Source organism: Phyllobates terribilis, unplaced genomic scaffold (genome assembly GCF_046119375.1).
Source record: "Phyllobates terribilis strain yellow unplaced genomic scaffold, ASM4611937v1 Scaffold_3__8_contigs__length_932513732, whole genome shotgun sequence".
Lineage (NCBI taxonomy): Eukaryota > Metazoa > Chordata > Amphibia > Anura > Dendrobatidae > Phyllobates > Phyllobates terribilis.
In genome coordinates, this window is record NW_027362763.1 from 201,870,294 (window position 1) to 201,891,558 (window position 21,265).

Consider the following 21,265-nt stretch of genomic DNA (forward strand, 5'->3'; position numbering starts at 1 on the left):
TCATAGACTCCGCTCCCCTTGCAACATGGTGACTGCAGATTGTACTACATTTTCATTGAGAGAGGTTTTCTTTAAAGGGAATCTGTCAGCAGGTTTTTGCTATGTAATCTGAAGACAGCATGCGGTAGCGGTTAAAACACAGATTTCAGCGATGCCTCTCTTATACCAAGCTCGTTTATTTGCAATGATTGTTTTAGCACCAGGAGCTTGTGTCTGTAGTCAGATTTCGCCTCCTCCTGTGATAAGCAGCTCACTGTCTATAGACATTGTATATACAGAGCCTGATGTTGGCGGGTTAGATTTCTCAGTTCTGCTCCGTTGCTAAATCTAAAGTTCTGATTGTGTCTGAATGGCTGCACCCAGTAAACGAAGTGATACATCGTTGGATTCAGCTTCTCTTTTCTTACCTCAGGCTGCTCTCACATGAGAACATCACAGAAAAGAAAAGCAGCCTTACCAACACTAGGTCAGATTACCAATGCACTAGCAGGATGCTGTGATGTTTTTTGAATTCATGTCCTTTTCTGCGGCGCTGTTTTTAATTTTAGAGTAGGGACTCGCAAGTGTGAGGACCCTTACGTGGGTTGCAAGCTTGCATATTTTGGCCAAAATATCGACCTATAAGTCATGTAATGTGTTTATCTTATACATTATTTTTCATCTTTTTATTGCATTTTTTCCATTTTTTGCAGGATGCAGCTAGGCCCTTTATTCTTGGTTGGGTGAATTGGGGCATCTGTGTTGTGGGCTGCACATATATAGTGCTGGGCAGCCCGCTTGATTTAAAATTATGGACGTCATTAATAGGCTGTAAGCCAGATACTGTGCATCACACGTACCTGTGTGACTGACGTCCTATGCAAGCTCCATCTATGTGCATTTTTAATACTACACAGCCACCCCCTCCATGAATTGGTAGGTTAGTGAGTGGCTGTTGCATCAGTATTTTGCACCTGTGCTGCTCCCTCCTTTATCATGGGGGTTGCTGCATCCTGCTAGTGCATTGGTAATCTGACCTGGTGTTGGTAAGGCTGTTTTTATTTTCTGTGATGTTTTTTGAATTTGTCCTTTTCTGTGAGCTGCTCTCAGATCAGGTAGCAAAAACCTTCCCTTTAACATTTTTCTTTTACACTTTAATGATTGGAGGATTCCAGTAGTGATTTTCAGTCATCACTTACCTCCGCTGTCTGGTTTAGGATGCATAAGAATGAAAGGAAGTTCTGTAGAGACTTCACTGCAGGGAAAAAAGGAGACGGACTTAAGATGCATGTTGTACTACAACAAAAACAACCTAGGAAACTCATCACTCTGGATTTAGGTTATGGGGTTCTCCAAGATTACAAAAAAATATTCTTTTATCTGGAAGCAGCTCTACATGTATTTTATAAGCTGTGTCAGATATTGAAACCTGGAGCTCTTCCTAATTATGCGTATGAGGCTAATACCAGAAACAATCCATGGTCAGAGATTAAGTTATTTGAAAAAAGCAAAAGATCTAACCCTGGGCAACACCTTTCAGGAGAGTCATGCTTTATTAAAGAGATTATAAAAGTTTTTTTTTTTTTTAATCCAGCAAAGCGAATTAAAAGCTAAAGTAATCTTTGTCACTTCATTAAAATAGTACCATGGGTATAGAAAAATCTGATGCATTTCAAGTTTGGCGGACTCTTATGTTTAAGAGTCAGCCAGACTCGAAATGCGTCCATTATTTTTCTATGTTCATGCTACTATTTTAATAAAGTCACAGTAAAGAATTGTTTGTTTTTAATTCTCTTTGCTGGATGGAAAAACCTTTTATCATCTCTTTGAACAAAGCTGCTTGACACCTTACAAGCCTTATCCGGGCACAGTGTGGATTGCACAGGGACTAGAATAAACAATATACAGTATATTGGATGGGGTGAGCTTTCTTACATTACTGCTATATTAAAGAGGTTCAATAACCCTCTGGCATATTATAGAATGGACTTGCCATCATTGTGGGATTATCAACACACAGAAATTTTAGACATGGCGTCACTCTCCTTTATGTGTGTTATCTGTGTATTCCAGTGTAACAAACTGACCTGCAATTGTGTAGCTAGAACGGGAGTCTGCACAAAATGACTGTTCAAACCAAGCACTGGCGCTTGGTGGGCCATGCCAAGGGTTCATCAGTTTGGTTCACCTTCCCTTACTTGTTTCCCATCTATCTCTGCCCTCCTGTCTCCTATAAACTCAGACAGACTCGTCAATCAAGGAAGAGGAGGGTGGAAATACATGGAAAATAAGTAGGTAAGAAGATGAACTGAACGGTTTGATCACGTCAAGGTTGAACTCAGCGCCTCTGATTGGATCAAAAAGTAGTTTTTTGCTGACAGACTCCTTTTAATTCTTTAATTCTACTGTGACTCGTAGGCAACATTGTGGAGCCGTAGCCCAATTTTGTAATTCCTTATGATCAACATGTTGTTAGACACCTATATAAATAAAGACAAATGAAGTACCTTGAAGTCATGTCTCCCAATAATCTGTCAATGGAAGACAAAAAAAATCATGTTATAAATTGGGTATAATCTGTGTCTGAATATGCAAGAAATCCTGGATTAAAGGAATGTGATACCTGCTCTCTTATCTTCCCTAGTGTGGGAATAGTTTATTTTGCATTGTATAGTACTGACACATGTAGATATTCTACCATCCGTTATCATTCATGATTCTGCCAAAATTCTGTAGGTAATGTGCAATATATGGCCAAAAAAATATATATTGCGCTCCCACTTAATTATTATGTTTGGTTGCTTCAGATTTCACTCGTTGCAAAAAGATGCATAAAAATCAAGCACACAGCCATGCAACCTCCATACTGAAACACTGACAATAGTATGGATTGAAGCGAAGAGCTAGGTGACATTATACAGGGCATTGTCATAGCATGTCAGTTTGTATCATTTCTGATTTGTCCTAGTTGGAAGTATAACAGCTTGGCCACAAAACAGCAGAGCTGAAACGCGTGGCCCCTAAATCATCGATCGTCTGGTACATCTCTCACTATAGAGTTACAGTACAAAGGAAATGTGTTTCCATTGTCGATCAGTGTGTGCATTGCTACAAATCAGCTTGACAGGTGTAAAACTAGCGGCCAAACGTTTTCTGGAGAGATGAAGCCCATTTTACTGTCTGGCAGACGGATGGAAGAGTCTGGGTTGTATAGACTAGGATGGATAGTGCCTACTGTAATATTCAAAGGAAAAGCGATAAGGACATGGGGCTGTTTTTTAGGGTTTGGCCTTCTTTTTTCCAGTGAAATTCTCCCAACACACAAAGACATTGAACATTATTGTCGTTTTCAACTTTTTGACAACAGTTTAGTTAATCCTCTTTCCTGCTCTATGATGACTTTGTATACAAAGTGAGGTATATAAAGACATGGTTTGGTAAGGGGCTGCGCAGAGCCCTGACTTCAACCTATTAGGACTCATTCAGACATCGGGTTTTCGCATGCTAGTGCTATCAGTCTTTTTCACAGTAGCACTCGTACCTGTGATAGTCTATGGGGCCATTCACCTGTCCATAGTTTTTCCTGTTTATCACAGACTGTCAGAATGGAGAAGGTGGAGAAACTTTTCTTTCTTAAAATTTCTCCATGCACGAGAAAAATGGATGACAATTGATCAAACTGATCAAAATAATCTGTCCGTTTTTTTTGGACGTGTGAACGAGTCCTTATTGTGAGCCAATATCAGTGTCGGACTTCCTCATGATTGCCAAAATTTCTCACAAATGTATTCCAACATCTTATGGAAAGTCTTCCTCAAACGGGAGCCTAACTCCATATTCATGCCCATGCTTTAGAATGGCATCTGCTGCAAGCTCATTGATGTGATGGGATGATGTACACATACCTTTGGCCATATAGTGTTCAGTATACAATTTTCTCAGTGAAGGAAAGTGTTAGACACTGTTTGTGTCAATGGCAGAAAATCCTGAGAACATATTTTTTACCAATCAAAAAAATCCAACCCCCATGTGAGGTCGACTAAGCTACACTGACCTGAGCATACATACCAAATTATACCAATAAAAGTGAAATGAGCTGAAATCGACAAGCTATACAAGGTATAGCTAATACAAAGTGGAGGAATATTTCTATAAATGTAATGTGGTTTTATTTTACATGAAAAAATATTAGAACGTCTAAACCAAAAATTAAACACTTACCCAGAGACAGTGAGCGTCACCTTAATCTTGTAATCCACCAGGATTCCCATGACGGTGCGATCAATACCTTCCTTCAGCCTGCGGAAAGCAGAGAAGATGTGTTAGTTATCTGTGTTTGGGCACAAGCTATAAACCAGGGGTACCCAACCACATTGACCCAACCTTATGGGCAGCAATATTACTACAGTATTAACTTCTGAGTCATTTACTGCATATTGAAATGATGTCCCATAATTATCTAATTAGGTGTGGTTTCCATTTTTAGGGCTTCCACCTAACAGGAAGGTAGAGGTATCCTTCTCACTAGTGGGCAGTCCAGAAAGAAGGAGACCATGCATTTCGCACTCTACATTGTAGTATACGCCAGACACTGAAACAATCGAGTGTTTAACTTCTCCCATAATCTACATTGAATAAAAGAGCAGTCTGCATGGCCACTTCTTCACTTAATCTACTAGTTTCTGTGCTACAGGAGTCAGGACTCGCCCATTCTGCCAAAACATGGCTGCCCCAGAAATGACCACATAGCACCCCACTCATAACTGCCTCTATTGTTCTACGCACCACTGGTCTGCTCCATGTAGTGGAAGATACATGTGACCAGACATTATCATGTCTGTGAGCAGATGGTTGAGGGCCGCACGGGGGCGGGGGTGGGGGGGGGACGTGGGCCACATGTGACACCAGGGCTGCAGGTCATGTACCCATGCTATAAAACTTCACACAATATTTTATTAATGCAGCTGAATTAGGTAGAGCTGTTCAAAGGCAGAAACAGAACTGAAAAAGGCCGCAAACTATGAAAGGATTGAGATAAAAGGAGCGATAAAACTTCATTGCAATGTATGGACACCACAGGTTAGATTGCTTGCTTAGAATCCACAGATTTTCATAATAAACATTAAAGAGGTTGTCCACTACTTTTATCATAGATGACCTATCCTTAGGATAGGTCATCAATGTCTGATTCCCGTCACCCTCACCGATCAGCTGTTCTCGGTGTCGGTGACTGGAAATGCTCAATTGTGGAGCTGCTCAGTCTTCTGATAGTGGCCGCAGTACTACACATCCGCCTCGTATTCAAATCAATAGGAGGCAGATGTGCAGTACGTTGCCATGTCCACTATCAGAAAACGGAGCAGCTCCAGAGCTGAACATCTTCGGCCAGTGGCCACTGCCGCAGACACCAAGAAAAGCTGATCGACTGGGGTGCCGGGTGTCAGACCCCAACCGATCAGACATTGATGACCTATCCAAAGGGTAGGTCATCTATGAAAAAGTAGTGGACAACCTATTTAATTTTGGCATGTAAGACCCCGTCAGGGTATTGTCAGAGCTGCCGAGTTTTTCTAGGTGAAGCTGCTTCAGGAAAACCTTGTTGGTCTTTTTCCTGAAACAACTTTGTCGTTGTTTATTCCCAGCGTCTTTTCTCTGTACTTTCCATTCCAGTAGAAAGCCACCTGAAGAAAGAGCATGCTGCTTCTTTTAACTGATTCATGGTTTCCAAACCCTGAAGCAGTAAAGTAAGTAGCAAAAGACTGAACATGTGCACAGCAATGTTGTTTTTACATTGCTGTGCACTATGTTCACTTTTCAGGCGGATTATAGGCAGAATACCCTTTGATTTGCAAACAAAGGATTTTTTAGAGGCCGTCAAAAACTATGTGTTTTCTAGTGGAAAATGCTTCAGGAAATGCTACTTTTTTAGGGTATGCGCACACTATGACTCTTAAACTCAGGTGAGTTTTTCAAACTGTGGAGTTTTTTTTAATGAAACATGTTGTGTTGTTTTCTTCGGTTGTTTCCTAAACGTATTATTTTTGTTTCACACTGCTTACCAAAAAAAATACAGGATAGTAGCTTTATTGTATGGGTCAGTACGTGATATTTATATCATATACCCTATTTTTTTTGCACTTTTTTTATATAATTTAAGGCATATTTAAAGTATATACTAGTAGATATTATCATAGGACAATCCTAGGGTTTAAAAAGATTTTATTCAAGATACTACAAGGATAAGGCAAAACTGGTTTTGAAAATAAAGAATTCTATGTATACGATTCCGCTTCACTTACAGAGTACTAGATGCCAGATTAGTGTCCTCATGCTTCAGTTTCCCATCCAAAGCGATTTCCCGTTTTTCTCGGTTGTATGCCAGGAGAGGCAGCAGAGTGAAGGTGTGACTATAAGTGCCCTTGGATGAGACCTTTTGCCTAACAAAGGTAAAAGTTTATCTTAATATTTCCGCAAGTCCATACAGTGATGTGGATAAGCAATGGTTTTATTATGTACGATGTTTGACAACTGCAGTAACATTTTATAAAATGCATCCCAATACAAAAACCATAAAATACTAGAGCAATGCTAATAAAACAAATTCATCAGAAAACAGGAGTTGCCGTGAAGAATTGCCTATTCTATGGCCATTATCAACCAGATTCACATTAATGTAGCTCTACTTACTCAGACTCATCAAAAGCCACAGTTTTGGTGTAATAGTCACTAGAGTACAACACCACATTGGCGACCTGTTCCACTGTATGAAGAAAAAAAACAAAATTAGTTCCAATTCTTTTAACCCAAGTATAGATGACATCTTTCTCTCTATAACCCTTGTATTGTCGAACATTGCTTCTGTTCTGTAACCACCATATAGTATAGCATGAGGAATCGAGCAGATTCATACATAGGATTTGGGGGGGGGGAAGATTCAGGAGAACTTGTAATAAAGTAATACAAATACCTGCTAAGGCCACATTCACACGTTCAGTATTTGGTCAGTTTTTTACCCTAGTAGTTGTCAGCCAAAACCAGGAGTGGGTGATAAATACAGAAGTGGTGACGTGTTTCTATTATACTTTTCCTGATTTTGGCTTACAAATACTGAGGTAAAAAACTCACCAAATACTGAACGTGTGAACGTGGCCTTATTGTGAGTCAAAATGTCCAGTGGGAGGTCCTACACAGGGACTGACATCCTGAACTTTGGGTGTGGCAGGACCACCCACTGGACTCTGAATATTTATCAAAATACACTTTATTTATTGATGATTTTATGGTTATTAACGTTATTATTATTACATCTTACCTGATGTTGATATTTTTTTTACTGTTTTCTCTGAATTATTGGTCACAGTAACAGCAACTGAAATAGGTTCTCCATGATAATACACCTGTAATTAATGGTTACATTGATAAGTATAATGCTTCTTTCGGCATGTGCAAAGACTAAGGTTATGTTCACATGCTGTGGCCATAGTGCATTTTTTTGCCACACTGTTTGAAAATGCTGCAACACTGCATTGTTTTTGGAAAATCACATCAAAAACAATATTTTTTCCTTCATAAAACTGCAAAGAAAAGGAAACACACCGCAACTACAATGCAGCAGCACTGTGTGAACACAGCCTTAATAATATAACTGATTCTAAACTTCTTTTTATTTGATTTTTATAGTTGGTGAAGCATTAAGCCCCAAGTGTTGGGGTCCTTGGCCAGTGTATTTAGCTACAAGGCCAGGGTATCAGACTGAATCTTTGACAGTCGGATGCATTTTATATGATGAAACAGGCACAACAAGCAATGTGCCCATATAATCAGGTGCATTATCTACTTGGTGCCTTCACTTGTATGTTCTACTTTACCTCTTTGGACAGGGAAGCTTTCAGGTGCAAGGGTTTGTCTGACATAAAGAACTGCCATGACGTTTCTGCCCGGGGCATGGGTCCAGGTTGGTCAGGAGCAAATTGAATTTTACGAATCAACAAACGCACAGAGTTTCTGCAGAAAGCGAAATTATACTTTATCAATTAATTCATGGATGACTTAATACCATGTACACTTATGCAAAAGTTTTATGTTGTCTATTGTGTAGCAAAAATGCCCCAGCAATATGATCTTCCAGGTTAGTCCACGGCCCCACTATCAGTATTTGGTCAGTATCCGGTCAGTATTTTTTCTCAGGAGTGGGAGCCAAAACCAGGTGAGGAACAATCAGAGAAAAGGTAGAATAGAAACAAGTCACCAATTCTGCTTTTATCACCCACTCCTGGTTTTGTCTTTCACTCCTGGCAAAAAATACTGACCGAATACTGATAGTGGGGCCATGGCCTAATTTTGTCATTTAGATTTCATTTAAATGCCGCTGTTGATGATTGATAGTGGCATTTAAATGGTTAAACAGCAGCAATCAGAGCAAACTCTGGTCACTGCTGTTATAGACAAGTTGTTGTTTGTGAACACTTATAGCTATGGATACACATGGGACTGCATGAAAGCCGTGAACACAAAACGTTACGATAGTTGTAAATTAAGACTTCTGGCAAAATTGGCAATTCATTTTATTGCACTGGAGCAAGTATAAAAAACGGTTTCAACTGGTTGCTTACACCCTTTAAGGATACGTTCCAACAATGAGCTTTTTGTGGAGTTTTTCACGCTGCGTATTTCTGAAAAAATGCAAGTAACCTATCTTACTTAACGGGTGCAGAAATGCTATAGAAAATCTCCAGCATCAAAACTCACCAAAAACTCATTGTGGGAACAAAGCCTAAGAACTAACGGTCACTGCCTTCCTCCTCCCACACTTGCAGTTCTCAATGTCAGTTTTTCAACAGTTATTTAATACGGTGTTATATCTGACTACAAATGGTGACGTGATATATTTCACAGGACACTGCTGTTGTAAAAGCTGCACGTTTTAGTGAAATATTTAACAACTTACTTCTTGTGAATCCTGTCTTCTAAATTGCTTGTCGAAAATCCTTTAATCTCAAAATCCACACCACAAGCCTTAAAAAAAAATAAAAAGAAAAGAAATTAAAATGAAAAACAGAAATGATTAGAAAATATAAATATTAAACCTGTTCTAATTGTAAATTGTTAAATTTGTTCACTGCATTTCAAATGAAGCCGCCTGATAAAGGGGCAGTTTTCTAAAAGTTTTTACAAATGTATAAAGTATGTATATAGATACTGCTTCATTTTTGCATCAGCCATTCTGTTTCCTGTAACACATGTACCAAATCCAACAAATAGGGGCTCTAAATAAAGCTTTGTTCACTCCTGTTTTTTCCTTCCATCAGAGGTATATATATGTTTGGAGTGTTCCCTGTCATGTACCTCTCACTACAGCCATGCATTTAGGATACGGAATGTTCACACGACTGTATTTTCGGTCTGTGTACTGTCCAAGAATTAACTGATCACACGAATAGCACTCAGACCAATGTTCAGATGACAGTTTTTTTCACAGACTGAATAAATCAAGCTAGTCTCTTCCGTATTTTGGATGTGACTCGCTTATTAACTTCTATCGGTTCGCAGAAAAGAAAAATCAGAACCCATAAAGATCATCCTTATATCATCCAATTTTTACAGGTATATTTAATTTCTTAACATAGGAAACAGTACTCGGTTTTGTAATTTTTATTGCAGATGTATAAAAACAGATGCCATATGGAAGACTATACATACAAAACATCGTCTGTTTTTTGTCAGGATGATAGTTGTACAATATTTTTATATGTTATGATTTAAGGTATTACTACTCGAAATGCATAAGCATGACCGTGTACGGCCAGTACGGCTTTCTTACCGTATTTTCCTCATTCCAACTTCTCCAACGCTACACCTTACCCCCCATGAATAAAAAACACTTCAACACTGGATTCTTTGGATAAATTTGGCCACAGCGGCCATTTTATTAACAAACAAACATTAACATATTAACAATAATAATACCAGATAAATTAAGAGGGGAGGGTTCTTGGAGCTAATAAGTCTGGCTTTCATAACACGAAAGAAATCCAACCGCCTTCTTACCCTCAGCCGTGCACCACCAGCTCGAGGGCACCATACTTCCACAATACATGAAAGATTAATCACTTAAGAGCTCCCAGGGTAAAAACCTCGTCCAGAGTCCTGACCAAAAATTACCAGACTACCCCCAATCTAACTTCAAATTACCTGGAATTCTCGCAAATTCCTTGTACCAACAAATCCGTACCAACTCCAAGAACCCCACCCCCCGCCAACCACGCACAGCCCTGACACCTAAGGCTCGTGAGTGCCTAAACTGCAACAATGCCCTTTCAATCCCATCCTGTATTGCCAAAGCCCAGAGATCAATTCCGATGGCATTCAAATGAACACCGTCCGCCATCCAAAAATTCCCCGTTCCGGACTCTAAATCTAAATGTCTAATACTTATACCTCCATTCCTGGATACAAAGGCCCCTATGGCCCTATTCAACTTCACTCTCGCTCTATTGATCCCTTTTAACGATCTCGCCGCCCTCCACTTCTGCCTAGGCACAATATCTGACCACACCGTCAGCAACCCTGGAAAAGTTGTCCATAATCTCAAAAAATAAAACCGAATGTCGAGAATTAATTCCCTAACGGGCCTTGTTCCCACATCGTTCCCACCTATGTGAACCACGAAGATATCAGATGCTCTATCCAACCGTGCCGCTTTGTGGAATTCGGACAAAAACCGACTCCACACCATCCCCCTAAAACCCAGCCAGCGGACAACAATCTGCTCCCTACCAAAACCCAGTTGCCTATCGTCCGGCCTTACGTCGGCACGCAGTGCCCCCCAATGTACGAACGAATGTCCGAAAATCCAGGCTAACAATGGACCAGCACCTAAAATGATTAACGAAAAACATATTAACCAACTTGACAAACCACTTTTTCCATTGCCTTATCATAATTAATACCTCACATACGTAAGATAGCGGTCAGAATTCCACCTGCCGATGCGCTTTATCACCTCAGCACCCAAACTGCACCTATCTGCCTCTGACGCTGCGCCAATCCTAAATGAATGTGAGCCATATAATTCGGGGCTAAGCCCCAACTTGAGAATCCCTTTTTTAAGTACTGCAGTAAACTGAAAACGGGACAAAAACGTTCCGTCTTCATGGCATAGAAGCGGGCCAGCTTTACCCGACCATACTTGCCAATATTCTTCCAAACATCTCCTTGGGCACATCATTGCCCCGTCCACCTTGCCCAACACCACACGTCTGCCTTTTCCAGCTTGATCCGTCTTAGAGTGTCTTAACCAAAAATCAATGCCCCCAACCCAATATCCCACATCCTCAGCCCGCAGTCCCCCCGCCCTGCTTATACTTGGAGCCACCAATTCCCCAACTCGCATTGCGCCAAAGAAAGCGAACGAAAAAGCCAGCCTAAACAATGCCAACTCAAAACTAGAACTACAAATCGTCCTTAGTACTGCACCCAAACCCTCTAACGTCGTAAACGACACTGGTCTCTGTTTGTCGGGCATGTGTCTGCCCCTCCTGAAACCCTTTAATGCCTGCCTGACTAAAAAGGATTTTGTAGCGTCCCCTACTCCCTGCAATTTAAAACTGAACGCCAGCTCAGCCATAAACTTACTAACACTTGACCCGGACCACCCAATCTCTGACGCCTTACCAATCAGAAACAAAACCGCCACACTTCTATCCTCGTCACTTACAATTGGCCCCCATTCAGCCACCCAAGTTTGCCATACTCGCCATGATGTCTCGTAAGAAGACCAGGTATTACTCGCTATAGATTCCCGAATTAGCCTTCCTGCTCCTCCGTAATCAGTTGCCACAAGTGCGAAGGGCATTCATTTCCCACGTCCTCCGCTTCTGGCGCCAGAGCCCGGAAACGGTCCCACTGAAAACGAAACAATGCATCCGCTATAGAATTCTGAACACCCGGAACATGTACAGCCGAAATCCAAGCATTCAATTCAAGACACCTGAGCACGAGTTCCCTGAGCAGCTTAATGACCGGAGGGGATAAGGCTGACAAACTGTTAATAACCGCCACCACTGCCATATTGTCGCAAAGCAAAACGTACCCTCCTATTCAAGAAAAATTCCCCCCAAATAGAAACAGCCACCACTATTGGGAACAACTCCAACAAGGCCAAGTTTTTTGTGTAACCCAACTGTTTCCACGATGTTGGCCACGCTCCAACACTCCACCTCCCCTTAGAGTACGCTCCGAAACCTGCCCCGCCAGCTGCATCCGTATAGATTTCGCAATCAAAACTGTCCACGAAATCCTGCTGAATTAACGACCTCCCATTGTAATTCTCCAAAAAGCGTTTCCACACTTCCAAGTCACCTCTGTGATCCCTATTCAAACAAATGAAATGGTGCGGTGCCCTAACACCTGCAGTCGCCCCGGACAACCTGCGACAAAAAATTCTGCCCATAGGCATAATTCTGCAAGCGAAATTCAACCTCCCCAACAGGGATTGCAACTCCTTCAACGTTACCTTACGCAAGCTCCCCAACCTGTTCACCTCCTGCTTCAGCATGACCAATTTATCCTCCGGTAAACGACATTCCATCTTTTCTGAATCAATCAGAATACCTAAGAAACTCAACACAGTACAAGGCCCTTCTGTTTTTTGCTCTGCTAGCGGAACGCCAAAAAGCTTAGCCACCCAAAACATAGATGCCAACAAGTTCCCATAAACTAACGATTCTGGAGGACCTATAAACAAAAAATCATCCAAATAATGAATGACCGACTGTACACCTGCAACGTCCCGTACCGCCCATTCCAATAAAGTGCTAAAAGTTTCAAACAACGAACAAGAAATTGCACAACCTATGGGCAAACCTCTATCTAGGTAGTACTCCTCACACCAAAAACACCCTAACAACGGAATGCTATCCAGGTGCACCGGAAGCAATCTGAACGCCGACTCAATGTCGGTCTTAGCCAACAACGACCCAGGCCCGTACCTGCCGCACCCATTTTACTGCCGCATCAAATGACGTATACACCACCGAACATAGATCCTGATCAATACCATCATTTACCGAAAGCCCTTTTGGATATGACAAGTGCTGGATCAGGCGAAATTTATTCGGTTTCTTCTTTGGCACAACTCCCAAAGGAGAAATAATCACACCCTCACCCGGCAAACGATGAAAAGGACCAGCCATACGACCCAACTCCACTTCTTTAGACAACTTTGCACTGACCACATCCGGATGCAAGTGGGCCGAGCTCAAATTCTTAAGTGAAAAAGGAACTTTATGTGCGGGTGGAGGATTCCTAAAACCTTCTAAAAAACCGTAACTAATAACATCCGCTTTTTCCCTATCTGGATATCTACTTAGAAAGGGGACCATCCCGGGAAGTTTCACTGGAGTCTCCCCCTTGACCGGGACCCACTCAAGGCTTCCTTTTTCCTTTCTTGAAACATCTAGAGGCGCCGTGGGAACTACCATTACAATGGGAACACACGTGTTTGAACTTACAGCTGCTCCCGTACTAGCATTGGCCGTCATTAAACTACCAACACGTTCCCGATTTTTGTTTTCCACCCTGCGCCACTGCGTTACCCCCCCAGAGTCCAGACGATTGACTACTGCTGCCTCCGCTCCTGTGAAAGGACTGCCCATACCTGGCCAGAGCCATTACCTTAAGCCACAACCCTATGTCCTTCTGATCCCACTTAATTTCTGGCCTCACCGCCTTCCTTTTCCATGAACTGCTCGTCGTAACGTAACCATGTCTGCCCCCCGTATGTACGGTGTGCCTCCCCTATGGAGTCCAAATAACAAAATAAACCGGAGCAATTTTCCAGAAACTTCTCCCCGATAACGCTAGCCAATATTGCAAACGCTTGCAACCAATTTACAAATGTCTGGGGAATCAAACGCCACCTCCGCTTTTCTTCCTCCTCGTTCTTGCTATCGTCCTTCTTTCCCCTATCTAAATTGAACTTTACCAAGGGGAGGAGGGAGAAAATTTCGACATACTCATCCCACCAAATTTTTTCCCTTACCTCTTTTTTTAAATGTGCCCCCAAAGGCCCCTCGAAACACACATACACTTCACCCCTTGCCCTGTCATCAAGCTCTACCGTATCTCCTTTTTCTTTCTCGGTTTGCACCGATACCGAAACCCCGGAGGACACCTCCCCACTACCAACTACTGATCTGAACGCTTCAGGCCCAGCCCGCTGCGCTGCCGCCTGCCCAGGCAAGCAAGCTCTCACGGGCGAGACACCAGTCTCACCTGCTACCCCGCCGTCTAACCTCAGCAAGAATTGCGACATAGTGCGTAAAATATCACTAAGCCCTGGTACCTGTGCCCCACTCGGCCCACCCACATTCCTCACGTCGTACCCCACCAATTGACTATTCACTACCCCTTGTGATACAGCCCCTGCGGGCAACAAACCAGACATATAATCATAATCACGTAGCTGCGCAGGTGCTGTGTCCCCACCAGCCGACAATCCTGAGTCCTGCCGATCCCGTGAGTTGTCGGTTCCTTGTTCCAAATCCAATCCTTCCGATTGGCGGCCATGCTCCAGGCCCGCGCCCCCGGCCTCCTCGTTACCAGGGGGACCCGAGCGCCTGCCGCAGCCGCTGATTCTCCCACGCCTGGAGTTCGCCTCCCGCTTGTCCTCACTCTGCTCCGCTTAGTAGGCCTGTAACCCCAATCACCCCCAGACCCGGACAGGCTGGATGGGATGTGACTGCCAGGCAGCTCCACTCTGCCGCCCACCGCAGACTGAAGAGCTTGGCCTGCCAGTGCTGCTTCTCCCTGCTGCTGCCTGCCCTCCGATCGCCACCGTATGGTGAGTCTCCCGCTCCGTCTGGCAGGTACCCCCACAGGAGCATCGCCAGGGATACCTGCTGTTCCAGATGTCCGTCCCGCCTGCTCCACCGCTGCACGCCTCCGATCTCCAATTTTTTGCCGTATGCAGGCAGATTTGCCTGATGCAGGGATGCCCCTGCAAGGCGCTGCCCTGACTTCAGGTCCGGGCTGTGCTGCAGATGCCGGCCGCACTTCCTGTGCGGCCCGCAATTCCTGTGCAGCCTGCACCTCGGCGCCGGTCCCTGATCTACGCCGTCCAGGGCCCGCAGGCCGGCGGTGCGGATTCCTGCTGGTGCGAGCACGGCGGCGTGGCACCGCACTGTGCTGCTCGCTACCCGCAGGGTCCCGTGAGGGGCTCCGCAGCCGCCGCCTGCTGCCCGCAGATGCTCCATGCGACAGCCGCTCCAGAGGCCGCGATCTTCGAGGTGTCCCGCTGGGTCCCGGTGCGTGGTCCGCCGCACGTGCTGTCCCCAGCAAGGCTGACAGCTGGGACGCCAGCCAGCCTCCATCCATATAACGGGCCGTGTCCCGCAGCTGGGCCACCAATGAATCCACTGACTCCATAGAGGTAGGGATTTGTGCTATGGGTCTTCCCTGTACCGAGTCCTACAGGAGAATGGCCCTTCCCACACTATTCCCCATAAACCACCCCTCAACTCTTATAATGCCCGCCCCCGTACTTCCTCACCCAATCCTAAACACCCGCATTTTCCAAACTCAAAATCCTACCGGCCAATACTGGTCATGGGGGGCTTCCCTCTAGCTACACCCGAATCCAGCCCCCTCCTTTATGGGTTCTTTTTTTAATACATGCACATTCTCCCAATTATTTTTTTCATCCTATACAATTAAAAGCTAAGTTTTAGCTACAGTACTTGCCTTTGGAGCTGGAGAACATCCTTTTTTTGGACCATTGAGACCTATTTTACCTGGAAGCTTGACCAGTGCATACTCCTGCACCACCCCCAGACCACAGACTGTCTCCCCTGGATGCCTCCTGGGATACTTATCTCTAATACATAAGTGGTCAGCTGAATTGTCACTTCTTCTATTTTTTTATGCTCGTGTGATTTTAGCCTTATATCTACATCTCTAGCAGGCTCTTGGAATATTTGTTGTACTCTACAGATCACACAATCGTCTTCTCTGATTATATTATTTCTTGTCTGTACCAAAATTCTCATTCTATCAAGATAAATTGTTGAAAGTCAAAAGAATCTACTCACTTTCCCCACATCCGATGGAGCTGGCTGAAGACACACCGAGCACGGCAAGTAGTCAGGAAACTAAGTAAGAAAATAAGGGATTTGATAAGATCATAATCATCGGCATTACTGTGACACATTCCACATGGGTAAAGACAATGTATTTCTAGTGGAAAGATATTCCAGCTACAGCACAGCATTGAGCCAGACATCTAAGTGATTACCGCCATCAGGAAGGGATAGGCGTTGTTCCCCAGTTTTTTCATTAGCCTTTCTTGGACTTTGGTGAGACATTTCACATCTTCCACAGGAGGATAAACCTGGATTCGTGCAAAGTATAAATCTTTCCGAAAGGTCAGGCCGATCACATCAATATCCTCTTGACCATAGCGGAATGCACAAGTCAGAGTGACATACACTGTGAAAAAGACAATCAAAAGTGTATAGCACGTGGGGGAGAGAGCAACCATACTGTAACATCTGTGCCGGTTTCTGCTTCGGATGCTTGACAGCATCAATCCTATTTTATTCCTCAGACTTGTGGATCTGCTAGTTCAGAAGCTATGGGGTTAATCATGTTTGATTTTCTACCTTTTGTCAGCACTGGATAGGGCTGTTCACTATGTAAGTCCCTGAGAGCCAGTTTCCACTGCCAGTCAATGTTTGTGCTTCCTGGCTTTATCAGTGTATCTGGTGTATCGTCTTGATTTATTCTGTTCCCTAATATCAAAGTTTATTGACATTTCTCCTGCTTGATGATTTTGTACCTCCTGGATCTGACCCGACTACCTGACTATCCTTCTTGCCAGCTAGCACCACCGAACAGCAGCTGACTCTGAGGCCCCAGCCCAGGGACCCCGGTTCAAGTCCAGATTCCGGTACAAGGGTTAAAGGGTGAAGGCCAGGGCAACCCCTGGGTTCTGGGAAATGAAGCAGCTTTGCGCCAAGTCTGTTCGTGTTAGAAATTTTGGAGCTGCCAGGTGACGACGTACAGTGCCTGCGTGACACGTACTTAGTAAAGACTGTCAAAGCTTCCCAGCAGAGACGCAATCAGACGGTACCAGGGGTCTTGCTAAATAGTGACTGATTACTTTGGATAACAGGGCCAGTTGTAAGTTTATTTGGGCCCCTGGGAGGCAAAGTCCCAATAGGCCCTATTTTGAGGTGTGCCACATGTGACAGCAGCATTGCAGAAACTGCAGACACGAGAAGGCACCTGGCGGAGAAAATGCAGAGAAGCAGGAGATCTGCAAGTCTAGCGCCCGCCTCACTGCACTTACAACTTATTAGCATATAACTGCAACTATGGATTTCTCTAAAACAGCAAAAAAGATTTCTACAAGAAAGGTGAGGATTTAATCAGCAATAAAGCACCTGTACATACATGCCTTTAGTTTGGGGTATAAAATCCTGGCGACAGGCTCTCTTTAAAGGGATTTTCCCTCAAACAAAGTATATTTTAATCAATAGATCTTGAAATAATTTCCACAATTTGAGGTGTTAAAAAATGTTCCTGTGCTGAGATAATCCTATAAATGTGCCCCTGCTGTGTACTGTGTAATGGCTGTGTCTGACCGTGCAGGAACATGGTCTGATCATACCGCAGCTCCTGGGCAGAGGAGGAAGCAAAAGAGAGGATACAGACAAGACAGCACAGGATTGTAGTGTTTTTGCCTCGTCTCCAGCACTCTCAGCTCATCATAAATAAAGTCAGTGATATAGAAACTCAGCAGCAGCCAGAGCTCCTACCTCACTGACAGGATTTATGATGAGCCCCGGGGACTGGAGATGTTGCAGAAACACACACTCCTGTAATAAAACAGGCAGTGAAATGTTTTACCTCACAGAAAGAACCAGCTGTGATCCCATGCTGTGATGTCTGTATACTCTATTGCTTCCTCCCCTGCCCTTGAGATGTGCTAGATCAGACCATGTTCCTGCACGGTCAGACACAGCCATTACCATTACCATTACACAGTACACAGCAGGGGCACATTTATAAGATTATCTCAGCACAGGAACATTTTTTTCACACATCCAGTTGTGGAACTTATTACTATTCCAAGAGCATTGCTACTTTATTTGTGGGACAGCCCGTTAAAGCCTAACTATTGTCACCATATTGAGCCATGATGTAATAATAAGAATAATAATTTTTATTTTTGTAGCGCCAACATATTCAGCAGCACTTTACAATGTGGCCATAAAAGAAATCCACTACTTCAAATTTTCACATTACTTACCTTTCTTCCCTTTCAGGAGGTCAGGATCAACTAAAACTACGCCATCTAAGATAAAAAAAATAAAAGGGGAAATCACTCACATTAGTAAAGATCTAGCACTACCATTAATCTAACTGTTGTTGAAAAGACAATGCTGTAAGGCAGAGCTGGGCAAACTGCCACAAGTGGGCCATATTCTGCCTTCGGGCTGTTTCAGTCTGGCCTGCGGACTGAGACAGCCGAAGGGTTGAAACAAGGACCCACGAGCCACACCTGGTCCTCACCAGTTTGTTGCCGCCCGCTGTCACCGCTATCTGCATCCTCGGGATGCAGACAATGTTGAACACATTGGTGGACAATGGAGCCGTCAGCTCCTTCTTCCACCAATCAGTGTGTGCGACTGAGTCAGCAGACACGATGACATCATTACACGGCGTCTGCTGAACGGAGAGTTAGTGCACCGGAGACAAAAGCAGAGTGCCAAAGGAACGGGAGCAAGGTGAGTACGTGGTGTTTGGTTGTTTTTTTTTCATATGTATATGGGATGTTTGCATGTATGTAGGGGCTTATACTATATTTTGGGGACTATGTGAGGGCTCATACTGTATATAGGGAGCTATGTGATGGTTCATTTTGTATATAGGAGGCTATGTATGGGCTCATACTGAATATGAAGAGGCTATGTGTAGGCTCATACTGTATATAGGGGGCTATGTGGGAGCTCACACTGTATATAGGATGCTATGTGAGGGCTCATACTGTACAGTAGTGTTCAAAATAATAGCAATATGTTCAAAAACATGAGTTAAGCACAAAATCTTTATACTAGTTTTTATTTCCATGCACTGGGAACATTGCACATTGTTTTCGAATTCAAAACATGAAGAGAAATTTATATAATTTTTAACTACTGAGACAGAGTCACTGGTGTGATATATGAGGGGAGGTATGTGTCACTCAGGTTGCTCTCCTGTGTGAACTGAAACCTACTGAATTTCTGCCAGCATGTTATATGCTGGGGGCTAACTCTTTTAAAGGGTGTGGTTTTATGTGAATGACATAGAGATGGGAGGGACATCATTCACCATACCTCCCCTCAGGGTGTGGCTGGGCATGGTTTAAATGTTCAGTCCTGTTTTTTCTGTGTTGTGGTCTGGAGAGGCAAGGTCTCCAGACTGGGAAAGCTTCAGCTCAGGACAGAGCTGAAGGCTGGGACTACACCCTGTGTGGGCGAGTTCCACATACATATGGACTGTGCTATCGTTTATCTTTTGTTTGTCGTTTTGCCAGTAAGGCCGTGTTTATTTTTGCTGGAGTTGCAGGGCTTTATGCCATATAATAAAGCCTGCAGAGAAAACCCGGTTCCTGAGACTACTTCCGGAAGCGGCCAAGAGAGTCGTCTTACCACACTACTTTACAGAAAATAACAAAAAATGAACATTGGGCTGTTCAAAAAAATAGCAGTGTCTCCATTTGACTTTACAAACTCACAATATGTACTTTTTTTTTTAGGATTTAGCATTCCTGTGAATCACTAACCCAATATTTTGTTGCATAACCACAGTTTTTTAGAACTGCTTCACATCTATGTTGCATAGAGTCAACTAACTTCTCTCACCTGTCAACCTGTTATTCCTGCCCAGGATGCTTTGACTACATCCCACAATTTGTTGGCATTTGTTGGCTTTGCCTCAGAAACAGCATTTTTGATGTCACCCACAAGTGTTCTATCGGATAAAGGTTCGCGGATTCGGCTGGCCACTCCATAACCTCAATGTTGTTGGACTGGAACCAAGATTTTGCTTATTTATTAGTGTGTTTAGGATTGTTGTCTTGTTGAAACACCAATTTCAAGGGCATATCTTCTTCAGCATAAGGCAACATGACCTCTTCAAGTATTTTAATATATGCAAACTGGTCCATGATCCCTGGTATGCGGTAAATAGCTCCAGCACCATATTTATAGAAACATGCCCATATCATGATGCTTGCACCACCATGCTTCACTGTCTTCAGAGTGTACTGTGGCTTGAATGCAGAGTTTGGTGGTCGTCTGACGAACTGTCTGCGACCCTTGGACCCAAAAAGAACAATGTTACTTTTATCAGTCCACAAAATGTTTCTCCATTTCTCTTTAGGCCGGTTGATGTATTCTTTGGCAAATTGTATCCGCTTCAGTACATGTCTTTTTTTTTAACAGTAGGACTTTGCGGGGATTTCATGCTAAGAGATTAGCTTCACACAGGAGTTTTCTAACTGTCACAGTACTCACAGGTAACTTGAGACTGATCATTGGCTGAGCTTTTGCCATTCTGGCTATTCGTCAATCCATTCAAATGGTAGTCTTCTGTTTTCTTCCACGTCTCTCTGGTTTTGCTTTCCATTTTAAAGCATTGGAGATCATTTTAGCCTATCATTGTTTGCACTTCTTTATAAGTTTTACCCTATCAACTTTTTAATCAAAGTATGCTGTTCTTCTGATCAATGTCTCGAACGAACCATATTTCTCAGGCTTTCAAGGAGAAATGCATGTACAACATGGGCTGGCTTCACCCTTAAATAAGGGCCACCTGATTCACATCTGTTTCTTGACAGAATGATTGACCTCACTAATTGAACTCCACACTGCTATTATTTTGAACACACCCCCTTTCAATTAATTATTGAAATACACAGACTCAAAAACATGCAAATCATGAATACTGAGTCTGTTGGTTTCCTTAGATCTACTGCACCAACTGGTAAACTGTTTGACATGTGGTAATATAATTTATACCAAAAATAGTGATTAATCTGGTTAGTCATATTGGACTATTATTTTGAACACTTTTGTATATAGAGAGGCCGTGTGGGTGCTCATATTGTTTATAGGAGGCTATGTGGGGGCTCATACTGTATATAGGGGCTATGTCAGAGCTCATATTATATATAGGGGCTATGTGGGGGCTCATGCTGTATATAGAAGACTATGTAGGGGCTCATACTTGATATAGGGGC

At 43.2% G+C, this 21,265-nt stretch overlaps 1 protein-coding gene across 3 annotated transcripts in view; it reads right to left on the minus strand.

The window, feature by feature from the left end:
• The window catches only part of SAG (S-antigen visual arrestin), an 80,489-nt gene that overhangs the window by 6,795 nt on the left and 52,429 nt on the right, over positions 1–21,265 (minus strand). For all 3 annotated transcript variants that reach the window (XM_073674485.1, XM_073674483.1, XM_073674484.1), the window contains 11 exons: positions 18,290–18,334; positions 16,271–16,464; positions 16,068–16,127; positions 8,927–8,994; positions 7,848–7,983; positions 7,292–7,376; positions 6,667–6,739; positions 6,279–6,416; positions 4,201–4,278; positions 2,487–2,510; positions 1,179–1,234 (listed from right to left, as the gene is read on the minus strand). In XM_073674485.1, coding sequence (XP_073530586.1) covers positions 1,179–1,234; positions 2,487–2,510; positions 4,201–4,278; positions 6,279–6,416; positions 6,667–6,739; positions 7,292–7,376; positions 7,848–7,983; positions 8,927–8,994; positions 16,068–16,127; positions 16,271–16,464; positions 18,290–18,334 — 957 coding nt within the window. The remainder of the gene's footprint in view (positions 1–1,178; positions 1,235–2,486; positions 2,511–4,200; positions 4,279–6,278; positions 6,417–6,666; positions 6,740–7,291; positions 7,377–7,847; positions 7,984–8,926; positions 8,995–16,067; positions 16,128–16,270; positions 16,465–18,289; positions 18,335–21,265) is intronic.